This window comes from Phacochoerus africanus, chromosome 6 (genome assembly GCF_016906955.1).
Source record: "Phacochoerus africanus isolate WHEZ1 chromosome 6, ROS_Pafr_v1, whole genome shotgun sequence".
Lineage (NCBI taxonomy): Eukaryota > Metazoa > Chordata > Mammalia > Artiodactyla > Suidae > Phacochoerus > Phacochoerus africanus.
In genome coordinates this window covers 123,214,458-123,226,723 of record NC_062549.1, presented here as the reverse complement: position 1 = coordinate 123,226,723, position 12,266 = coordinate 123,214,458, and the positions used below count along the sequence as shown (strand labels likewise).

Genomic DNA, 12,266 nt, shown 5'->3' with positions numbered 1-12,266 from the left:
GACAGATCATTCATCTGGAAAAGTCATTCAGAGTAGCTCATTCTCTAATACTCATGTGCAGAAGTTGTGGTATTTTATCATAGGTCAACTCTGATAAAATTGTATGTATCATAAAATTTACCATTTTAACTTTTTTAACTGTACGATTCAGTGGCATTAAGTTCGTTTAGTGTTTTGTGCAACCGTCACCACGATCTTTAGAACTTTTTTGTCATGGCAAACGAACTCTACCCGTTAACTAAGAAGTCCTCCTCCTTCCCCCTCCAGCCCCTCGTAACCGCTGTTCTACTTCCTCTCTCAGTGAATTTGCTATCCTGGGTACCTGGTGTGAGAGGACGCCTAATACTTGTCTTTTTGTGTCTGGCGTATTTCACTTAGTGTCATATCTTCAGGTTCATTCATGTTGTGGCCTGTTGCAGAATTTCATTATTTTTAAGGCTGAATAATAATATCCCAGGGTGTGTGTATGTGTTTTCATATTTTGTTTATCCGTTCATCCGCTTAGGTTGCTCCCAGCCTTTGCCTGAGGTGAATGGTGCAGGTGGCTCTGCGGTCCATCAGGAAAGCCCGAGTTCTCTCTGCGGCTCCCGAGCCCTGCAGGAGTCTCCTGCTTTCCCCTCCCTGAACTCACTTCATACTCTTCCCTCCCGCTCGCTCGGGCTTCTTCAGGAGCATCAGCCTCCCTCTGTTTGCTGACGGGGACGGGTACATACCTGCAGCTTCTTTGTGTGCATAGAGTTCTGACTGTTGAACAGCCTTCCTCCAGATAAACTCCTAATTTATTCCTGCTTTCAAAGTTTTGCCCAGTTGTCAAGGGTGTGAGGTGGTGCAGCCTGGCCTGACCACCTGAAACATGCAGCCTTGCTCACCCACTCCCAGTTTGTTTGTTTGTTTGTTTTTTGCCTTGATCTATTTTTCCCCATAGCACTTATTTTCTAAAATACTGTTTAATTTACTTATTTATTATACATATTCTTTATCATATGTATTTCTCTCCTGCTGGAATGTAACGATAAGGATTTTGATGATTTTTTTTGTCGTGTGGTTTTTTTGTTCACTAATGTAGCGGCATTGCCTAGAACAGAGCCTGACACTGAGTATTCAGTACATTTTCATATAATTAAACAATAGGAATCTCAGAGTCACCGGTTTAAAACAGGCAGGTTCCCCATTTATCTCTGTCACCTTCTTTCCTGCTGTGATTACATTGCTGTGTAAATTGGACTCAGGACCCAGGTTTTCCGATTCTTCACAGGGTTGGTTAACCCTTTCATAAGACCATAAGTTAGAACTCAGCCACTCCTGACATGGTTTGCATTTAACTTTAGGTTATTGCAGAGCGATGGGGTGGCGGTTATAAATATTTATAAATACACATATTGTTTGATCCAACACTTCTAATTTCTAGGAATCTGGTCTATAGAAACATTTCTCATTAGTGCATCAATTTGGCCGCTGACTTGGAGCTTCATCGCGGCATCATTAAAGGAGCAAACAAAACGCAGATGACCTAGTTACTTAACAAAAAGGGAGTATTGAAATAAATCCTGATACGTCCTTACTGTGGAATACACCGCAGGCACTAGGAGAAGAATGCAGAAGATCTGAAAATGCTGATTTGGAAGAAAACCTGTGATACGTTTTTAAATAGTAACAAGTCCTAGAGCAGTGTTGATGGTACACGTCCTTCCTTAAACAAAAGACTGTGTACATGCATGTTTACTGTTTCCAGGAATGCAGGCTTTAGCATTGAGAATAAGTTGACATCAATCAGTAGTGATTTTTAAGCAAAAACAAGGTAACTGCATCCGATTTGAAAAAGTGCCAAAAGTAAAAGGTCTCTTCAGCCATACCCCCCTGCGTCTACCGTAGTTCATGCTTCCAGACAAAATAGAATGCTTATCCTGAGCTGAGAGCTATTTGCCGACGCCAAGGAAATGTTCACTGAGTTTATATTCTATAAAGTCATTCATAGACTCATTTTCTTTTAGGTTCGATCTGGGGCCAACGTTCTAATTTGTGGTCCAAATGGCTGTGGGAAGAGTTCCCTTTTCCGAGTTCTTGGTGAAGTAAGTAAAAATTGGCCTCGAGGTTTTGCCGTCTTATTTGCCACATGGTCTTACAACATTGTGGAGTTTACATCTGTGCCTCCCTCTTCCTTCGCTTTTATAGTTGTGGCCTCTTTTTGGGGGACGTCTGACTAAACCCGAGAGAGGAAAGTTATTTTATGTTCCCCAGGTAAGACTTTGCTTGAGTTATTTTATAATGTCTGATTTAAAGATCTTTATTTTTTAAAAATTCACTTATATGGAGTTCCGTGGTGGCTCAGCGGAAATGAACCTGACTAGCATCCATGAGGACACAGGTTCGATCTCTGGCCAGAGATCCAGCGTTGCCGTGGGCTGTGGTGTGGGTCGCAGACACTGTTCAGATCCTGCGTTGCTGTGGCTGTGGTGTAGGCCGGCAGCTACAGCTCCAATTGGACCCCTAGCCTGGGAACCTCCATATGCTATGGGTGCAGCCCTAAAAAGACATTAAAAAAAAAAATTCACTTCTAATGATTGTTGCTCTGTTACTCTCAGAGACCTTACATGACCCTTGGAACACTTCGAGACCAAGTGATCTACCCAGATGGAAGAGAAGAGCAGAAGAAGAAGGGGATATCCGACCTCGTAAGGAGACGTTTATGTCCTAGACCTACTGAAAACACTCCATGTCAGATTCTTTCTCTCAGTCGGTGAAGTATTTTCGATACCAGGCAGTTCATCCTTATCCTTTCAGAAGCCTCCTAAAGCCTTATCGTTAATTATAACTTTGCAGGTTGAGGGAAGGTGTTATCCTTTGCTGAAATGTGACTCGTTGAAGGTGTGGCCTCATCTTTACACTGTTGCTACCATTTGTTCATTGCCCTTCTCCTTTAATTACATACAATAGTGTCATGCTCTGTGAGCCACTAGGTAGATTTTTGTCAAAATGAATAGGACGTCAGGAGTGTCAGGAGCGTCGGTTACCTTGGTGCCACATTCTTTTGTGAAATGTGCCTTTTTTAATGATTTCGGCAACAGAAGTACAGTGATTCTGGTTTGAAAAATAGAGCGAGATGGAGCGTTCTGGTATTTGTTAAGCATGATTTTATTCTTAACCATTTGCTGAAAGGTCCTGAAGGAGTACTTGGACAATGTCCAGCTGGGTCATATCCTTGAACGTGAAGGCGGCTGGGACAGTGTGCAGGACTGGATGGACGTGCTCAGTGGCGGAGAGAAGCAGAGAATGGCGGTAAGCGGACCCCGAAATCAAAGAATTTATGATAATTATAATTAAATAATGCAACTGTACAATTAAATAATACAGTTCGACAGTTGTATTATTAATAACCATTTCTCTCCGTGGTACAATGTAAGGTCTGTAATGTCTTGTTTATCACATCACCTGGAATGGTGTAATGCCTATACTGAAGAATCAATAAGATGTAACAAATTATGAGGACATATTTATATAGTTACACTGTTTTTTTAACCAATTTATGTATTTTATATTTTACTTATTTTCAGAGGGTATATTATTTTTGTTATTCTTACCAGTTAAGCTATTCTTTTTATTATGCTATATAAAATATTTAGTGGTATACAAGGCTTTCTTCTTTATAAACTTTAGTTGCATAAAATACACAATTTTAATGTAATGCTAATTTTTAAAGAAAAATTGAAATGTAATAGATAATACTAAGTAGTAAAGATGAAAGCCATACAAAAAGGGATAAAGTATAGAATAAATTTCCTATTTGTTTCAGCATATTTTCCATTCCACTTCTCCAGAGGGAGTCACTTAATCTGTTTCTTAAAATCCATGATATAATAATCTGTGTGACTGTAATTGTGTTTAAATATATGTATTTTATTCAGTAAAAATAAAATAAAATTATAAAAAAAAAACAAAAAAAAAGGATGCCTGCCCACTGGTTGGTGGAGCTGATTCTACTCCCTCTGGTGGGTGGGGCTTAGTCTCTGGATGGGACGGAGGCGGCTGTGTGCCTGAGGGGTCTTTAGGCAGCCTGTTTACTGAGGGGCGGGGCTGTGATCCCGCCTGGGTTGTTGTTGGCCCTGGGGCTTCTCAGCAGCTGATGACGGGTGGGGCCAGATTTTCCCAAAATGGCCACCTCCAGAGAAAGGCAGGGCTGCTAAATATTCCCGAGAGCTTTTCCTTCAGTGTCCTTCCCTCACAACAAGCCACATTCACCCCTGTTTTCCTAGGATGTCCTCCAAGAACTGCAGTCAGGTTTGACCCAGATTCCTATGGAGACCTCGCTGTGCCCTGGGACCCAGTGCACGTGAAAGTCCATGTGCGCCTTTTAAGAATGGGGTCTGGAGTTCCCGTCGTGGCGCAGTGGTTAACGAATCCGACTAGGAACCATGAGGTTGCGGGTTCGGTCCCTGCCCTTGCTCAGTGGGTTAACGATCCGGTGTTGCCGTGAGCTGTGGTGTAGGTTGCAGACGCGGCTCGGATCCCGCGTTGCTGTGGCTCTGGCATAGGCTGGTGGCTGCAGCTCCGATTCGACCCCTAGCCTGGGAACCTCCATATGCCGCAGGAGCGGCCCAAGAAATAGCAAAAAGACAAAAAAATAAAATAAATAAAAAAGAATGGGGTCTCCGTTTCCCCCAGTCCCGTGGAGCTCCTGCGCACAAGCCCCACTGGCCTTCAATGCCAGATGCTCCAGGGGCTCTTTCTCCCAGTGCCAGATCCCCGCACGTGAGGGTTTGATGTGGGGCTCAGAACTCTCCCTCCTGTAGGTGAGTCTCTGTGAACCAGTTAGTTTCCAGTCTGTGGAGCTTCCCACCCAGGAGGTATGGGGTTGTTTATATCGCAAAATCACCCCTCCTACCTCTTGATGTGGCCTCCTCTTTTTCTCCTGGAGTAGGGTGTCTTTTTTAAGGTTTCTGGCCCCTTTGGGTGAAGAGCGCTCAGTCTTTAGTTGTGAATTTTGTTGTTTTTAGGAGAGAAGTTGAGCTCCAGTCCTCCTACTCTGCCACCTTAATCCTGTCTCTCTGGGAGGAGGGAGAACTTTTCAAGAGTCGTTTTCTGACTAGACGTACACCAGAGTTTGAGCAGAGGGATCTTTGGTGGGAGGTTCTTAACCTTGTGGGAAAATGTAACCAAGGAAAGACAGCAAAAGAAATGGCGTGTTGCAGAAATGTTCACTCTTTAGCTTGTAGTCTACCTTATGTTTTGGTCTTTTTTTTGGGGGGGGGGGCACACCCACGTCTTCTGGAAGTTCCCAGGCTAGGGGTTGGATTGGAGCTGTAGCTATCACCCTGCGCCACAGCCACGGCATCCCCAGATCCGAGCCACGTCTGTGACCTACACCACAGCTCCCGGCAACTCTGGATCCTTAACCCACTGAGTAAGGCCAGGGATCAAACCCGTGTCCTCATGGGTATTAGTCGGGTTCTTAACCCGCTGAGCCGCAACGGGTATAGTCTGCCTTTTGGTTCCCTCCTTTTCCCTGATGCTTTTGTGTGTTGTTTTTCCTCAGTCATACCTATTCTATATGGACTTAATCTCAACCCAATGCTGTGATTTGTTGGCTCTTGCTATTACATGAGATTAATCTAGAGTGAGCAATGAGCCATAGACAAAAGAAAAGAGCCATTACCAGCCAAACTCAAAGTGAAAATCGGCTGAAGGAGTGAGAAGTTGAAGTGAGGCATTTGGGGAATTAATTTAGAAGGTGACTGTAGAAATAACTGCACGTCAAGAAAATTGCTTTAAATTCCTATCCTCTGACTTCACAGAAAATGGAAGGATAAGGCAAGACTCACAGATAGACACAATAGAAACTCAGAGAAAGAAAAGTACATGTGCTAAAGCTAAGGAATCCTGTGTGTGGGGTATAAATGTACAGGGGCAGTTTTTATTAGAAGAGAAGAAATTCAAGGGTAAGCCTAGAGGAGTGGCAGGGAAGGAATCCAGTACAGCCAGGCCGACCTCGATGGACCTGTTTGGAAAGTGGGGAGCGACGTCCTGGGCCACCGTTGCATGACCAGGCCGTGGACAGGGTGTGTTCCGTGTAGGCCAGTGTTTGGAGAATTGCTGTGAAGTTTAAAAGAAAGCATATTCTTTTGCTACTTTTGAAAGGTTTGAGAGAGAAAAGGTTGATGCAACATGCATGAACATTGAGAAGGTGCGTGGAGAGTGTATGTGGATTCATTTTACCATTCTTCCAGTTTTTTTGGTTGAACTAAAAGTTTTCAAAGTAAAAAGTTGAGACGACAATTTTTATAAATCATAAAGACTTAAAATCTATTAATTATAAAAACTTAGAATTTTTAGAGAGAATAAACTTGAATAAATTTATTAATTATAAAAACTTAGAATTTTTAGAGAGAATAAACTTGAATAAATTTTTAGAGAGAATAAACCACAAGAGTGAAAATGGGTGTAAAACGAATGAACCAAAGGAACTCTCAGGTAAAGAGAGTCAGGATTTGGATTTCAGGGAATGGAATAATACTGCTGAAAAAAGGGAGACCTAGGAGTTCCTTGAAAAACAGTCAGCATCAGTGTAGGGGGAAATAGGATTGTTAGTCTGTTATCTTGACAGCGGCAAAACTTAATTGTGGCATACTTTCCACAGAGTTCAGCATTAGCTGAGACTCTGCTCTGGCCAAGGCACTTCGCCAGGTGCCTGCCCTCATAACCTAGTCAAGGGAGCCAGATGCAGGTAACTCTGATGCAGGGCAGGCAGCCTTTAGTTACGGCTCCACGGAAAGCGCACTAGGAGGTGGAGGCGGGAAGGACTGGTGTGGAACGGCAGCCCCTGTGGAATTCTCCCAGCAGCCAGGCGAAGGCAGGTGCAGACAAGGGAACGACCTGGAGAGCTTAACTCAGCAGTAACACAGCCGCTGAGTGGCAGAGCAGAGGGCCACGGGCAGGTGGGGCTGAGCCAGAGCTCTGGCTCTGGAACCGTCCCTGACGGTCTGTGGCCCTCAGTGTGCAGGTGGACCACCTCCCCAGTTCTCTTCCACACTGTCCTTGAAGAGTCTCAAGGGACCTGTCCCCGTCCCTCCCCTCGGGTCCAGCCACCATCAGCCAGGATTGCTCTACCCGATGTCCTAGGTTGACCCATGGTTGTCTTTTCACTGCACTATTCCAGCTCTCTTCCTCTTTAGTGGTTTTTTTTTTTATATTGAATTATGGAAAAGTATATATGATAGGAAAGTTGGAATATTTATAAAAGTATAAAGAAAGGCCCAGACCACCTTATTAGAGATCCCTCTGTCATAAAATTTTTCGTGTTTTTTTAAATCCATTTTTGTAGTTAATTCTTTTTCTTACCTAACTGGCAGTGGTCTCTGTTCTTCAGACTCACTGGGCTCTCTCTAATATTGGCCCCTTCCTTTTCTCTGACTCCGCTTCACTTCCTGTCCAGCACAGACTTAATAATCCAGGGGCTGGCACATAGGAGCTACTTGGGAGATAATTTCTTAAAGGAATGAACAAATGGTCCCTTCTCCTTAATTTCCTTTCCCACTTTTTTGTTTCTTCATACTACTTAACCAACCGAAGAGCAATTGTTCACCTTGGCATTTCTGGACATAGGCTTCTGAGCACCGCTTTAAAAAAAAAAAATCTAAGAATGAGTTGGGCTGGTGGTTTCCTGTGTGACAAGGACTCACAGCCTGGCTTGGCAATCCTTTTACTTATTTTTATTCCTTTGTCTCATTTCTCATGATAATCATTTGAAAACTACGTCTCGGGCTTTCTATCCCATTACCTGCTCCACTGGTCTCAGCAGAATAACTGGCCTCTTAGCATCTTAAAGAAAAAGAGAAGCTGTTATTTCAGTTAAATATTTCAGCTAGTTTTTATTGAGTGCTTAATAGGTGATAGGCAGCATGCCCAGCACTTTCAGGTTATCTCATTTCGTCCGGCAGCGGTCCTGTGAGATCAGAGCTGTGGGTGTCCTGTTTCAGAGGGGATGGAACCGCAGAGCGGTGCAGTGGCTTTCCAGGCCGAGGCATCTAGTGCGTGTTCAAGCTGGGGCGGCGGGTGCCCGCTCGCTCAGGCGGCCCTGGGACCGCAGCGCTGCTGGATTCCCGGTCCGGAGGGCGGGGCCGAGTGGCAGGTCACAGGGGGGAGAGGACACCTTAGAACGTGGTGAGCGTGGTGACGAGGTGTGCGGAGCAGCCCACGGGAACACGGAGGAGGCACGCTTGTGGCCCGCCTTCCAGGGACCACTGCTCTCGGTGACTTTGCCCGGGGCCATCCTGACCTCCCTGCCTCCAGGCTGGGCAGGGTGTGTCCTCCGTCCTCTGGAAAAAGGCCCCATGTCCCCTCTGTGTTTGGACCCTCCCTCCTCCTCCTTTCTCACATCAGTTGTGCGCCCGCCCGCAACACAGACAAACCCCTCTAGTTAATCTCGTCCAGTCCTCCACTTTCAGAAAGGTGTTTCAGGTCTTGTGATCTAAAAAGCAAACAGCCTCCCCCCCGAGGTCCCGTGGGCCCCATGACCCTTCCCCCGAGGTCCCGTGGGTCTGCCCTTTGCTTCTTGCACAGATGCAGGTGATGGCTGGTCCTGGCTGCTTCCCCCTCCTCACCACCGGTAAATAAGGTAGAAACCCCAAGAGAGCTGTTGGTAAGTTTTAGTCATTCAGGCGTCAAATCTTGGAATGTTTCCTGCACTGTGCCGGTGTTGAGCGTCCGGTAGTGATTAAAATGGGAGGCTCGGCTTTTGTGACTGTTACAGCCTGAGGGCCGGACGAGGAGCCAGGTATGGTAGAGTTTAGGCTGTGTGAAGAGCCGCAGAGATGCCGCAGAAGGGCCCCTGGACTGGAGGAGGGCAGCGTAGGTTTGTCTGAGAAGGTGGAATGAAGCAGGAATTTGGAGGATGGAGGGCGCAGAGTTCGGCGTTTGAGACGTAGGGGAGTGACACCTGCTGAGCCTGTAGGCCTGTGACACTCGGCTCCTGGTGGTTGAGAGGAGGTGGTGGTGGCTGGAGTGTTGAGGTGAGAGTTGGAATAAGGTCGTGCAGGGCCTTGTAGGCCATGGCGAGGAGCCCGAGTTTCCTTCTCAGTCAACTGGGAAAGTATCAAAAGGGTTTAGGCAGAAGAGTGAAATTCTCTGACTTATATTTCTGGAAGATCCTGTCTGTTTTTATGGAGGATGGGTTGGAGAGGAAGTAGGAGCCGTTTGTGGTTGTCCAGGCAGGCGGCCGTGGGCTCAGGATGCAGGGCAGGGCCGAGAGCTGGGAAAGGGGGCAGACCACACCCCCCCCACAGGCCTTACTGGAAAGGACTGAAAACAAGCAGGTGGGGGTGGAAGTGGGGGGGACAAATTGAGGGCTCAGCTCTCCAGCCTGAGCAACTGTGTGCTAGTGTCATTTTCTGAAATGTTCAAGGTGGGGTGAGGGAATGGATTTTAGGGAGAAACCTAGAAAATCCATTATCCATTGAGTTTTAGATTCTTAAAGTCTGCCATCTTGTAAGATTAACCTGATAGAAAGATCAAATAGGAATTTTTATGTATCAGTTTGGAAATGAGAAGAGAAACATGGGTGAGAGGTATCTATGGGGAGTTGATAAATGTAAATAATATTTGAAATCATGAGATTTGATGAGATCCTTAGAGAGATACAATATAGGACCCAGGGATTAGCCCTCAGGGACCCCAACATTGAGCGGTCAAATGGAAGAGAAAAGGCTGGGAAAGAAACCGAGAAAGCAGCCGAAGAAATGGGAAGAAACTTAAAGCCATGGTTTCACTCTGCCTTTCTCAAGACGGAGGGAATGGCCCCCTGAGCTGAATGTTGCAGGGAAGGTAAATTTGGCGAGGATAGGAAGGGCCTGTTTGTTGGTCTTGCAACATGGAGATTGCTGTTCGGAGCAATGAAAAATTGGGCAAGGGATCAGCATAAATAATTCCCAGAAAATAAAATACACATGGAAAATAGACATGGGAAAACGGTCAGCACTCCTGCTAATCAACAGAACGTAAGCTCCAGTGATCTTGATGGTAATTTCCCCTTGTAAATTAATTAGCAAAGACTTTCAAATCCGAGCATCTCCGGTCCTGACCACAGGGAGTGGCTCGGGCCCTCAGACACCGTGGGAATATCACTTGGCAGCCTCACGTTAATCAGCACACACTGTTTAAAGGACTCAGTTTTTGTATCTCTAGTCTGAACTCTAAAATTTGGTTAAAATGTGTATCTTGTAACCTTCCTTAGAGAATTTTCTTTTAGTTTAAAACTCAGCCTCACTTCACATCCATCTGAAAGGTGTTTTACTCGTCACAGTATTTGCCATGTGTTACGTTTTCCCCTTTGCGAAGACAATGAAAATAATCAGGTTTTTTTTACATTGTTTCTGAGAAGTAAGATTTTTTGAGCTAGAGTAATTTCATCTTCGCTTTGCAAGACTAAACACGATTAATTTGAAGTCAGTCTGTTTTAGCTTATTAATTTTAGATGTGTGATTTACAGAGGGTTTCTTTTTATCTTCAGATGGCAAGACTCTTTTATCACAAGCCGCAGTTTGCCATTTTGGATGAGTGCACCAGCGCGGTGAGTGTGGACGTGGAAGACTACATTTACAGCCACTGCCGGAAGGTAAGCGCGGCGGCTCCTCAGCGCCCCTCCCAGCTTCCTCCGCGTCCAGCCAGGTCTCCATCCAGAGACGAGATGCCCAGTTAGGAAGTGACAGAGTTAGGATCAAGGGATCATGTCTTGTTCTGGGGTTTTTTTTTAAGTGATTTTTATTTTTTCCCTTATAGTTGGTTTTCAGCGTTCTATCGGTTTTCTACTGTACAGCAAAGTGACCCAGTCTCTCTCTCTCACACACACACACACACACACACACACACACATTCTTTTTCTCACATCATTCCCCGTCATGCTCCATCGCAAGTGACTAGACAGTTCCCTGTGCTACACAGCAGGATCTCCTTGCTTGTCCACGCCAGATGCAATACTTTGCATCCATGAACCCCAGACTCCCCGTCCATCCCACTCCCTCCTCCTCTCCCTCGGCAACCACAAGTCTGTTCTCCAAGTCCATGAGTTTCTTTTCTGTGGAAAGGTATATTTGTGCTGTGTGTTAGAGTCCAGATATAAGTGATTTCATATGGTGTTTATAATATCTTGTTTTAATAAAGACTTTAAACTGATAATTAACAGATATGGGTAAAAAAATGAAGTATCAATGATTTCTGTATATAATTTTTTTAGTTGTGCATTAGATATGAAATATTTACATTTATTTCCTTTTTACCTCATTCCCTATATTCAGAATTAATAAACCTATATTTTCTTAATTTGTTTCACTAATTTTACCTAAATATCATTTGGTTTTTAATTTTAAAAATTCAAAAAATTTTTTATTTGAAAAAAAATTGACAGTAATTATTTGGCAATTTTTATTTTATCAGTTTATCAGTTTTTTTTCTCTGGCCTGACCAGTATTTTACCAAGGCTTCTTTTAGTAGCCTTTTCTGAGGCTGGCTGCATTGGTTCCATTCTGTAAGGAATTATTCAGTAGTCTCAGGTTTTTTTGTTTTTCTGTGAGGAATTGTCACCATCATCTACATTCTGGCCAGATTTGAGAGCAAGAGTAGTGTATCCTAACTGTTGAATAGTTTTCGTGTAAGCAAATGAAATGCAGGAGTCTTTAAGGACATTTTGTTAACTGTTCTTTGGAAGCTGCGAACAGCTCTCATATATGCAGTGAGAACCCCTGCTCCCAGTGTGTTCCCACTGGAAGCTCCCCGTGTGCTCCCAGCTCCACAGCATCAGCACATGGAAAATGTAGGCTCTCAGGCCACACAAAGCCAGAGTCTGCATTTTAACAAAACCCCCAGACGGTCCACGTGCACATTAAAGTTTGAGAAGAACTGGCATCTCGATGAAAGAACAGATTTGCTACATTCATTTTTTAGGAAGATTTTAGGTACTGATTTTATTTCTTTAGTGGTTTGTTTCCTGTTCTGAATCAGTTTTGTCCATTTGTGATTTTTTATCTACTTCTCCATACAGAGTTTCAGATTAATAGGTATTAGAGGTATTTGTGGTATTCTTTTATACCCAAAGCTGTGTGTTCTCTATTTGATCTGTGATTTAGCTGCTCTTTGCTGGTAATTTTGGCCACGCAATTTCCTCTCATATCTAGCTCTAGGCTACAAGTCCCCACATACGATGGAGTTCTCTGATGTGTAGATCACCCCCAAAAATTCTTTTAGGGCCCCCACTTGATCATTAAAATTGTATTACTATAACG

General features: G+C 44.4%; 1 protein-coding gene across 2 annotated transcripts in view; it reads left to right on the top strand.

Moving 5' to 3' along the window:
- Positions 1–12,266, top strand: part of ABCD3 (ATP binding cassette subfamily D member 3) — an 81,267-nt gene that overhangs the window by 63,962 nt on the left and 5,039 nt on the right. For both annotated transcript variants that reach the window (XM_047785257.1, XM_047785258.1), the window contains exons 17-21: positions 1,992–2,069; positions 2,173–2,238; positions 2,583–2,672; positions 3,157–3,276; positions 10,499–10,603. In XM_047785257.1, the coding sequence (XP_047641213.1) occupies positions 1,992–2,069; positions 2,173–2,238; positions 2,583–2,672; positions 3,157–3,276; positions 10,499–10,603 (459 nt within the window). The remainder of the gene's footprint in view (positions 1–1,991; positions 2,070–2,172; positions 2,239–2,582; positions 2,673–3,156; positions 3,277–10,498; positions 10,604–12,266) is intronic.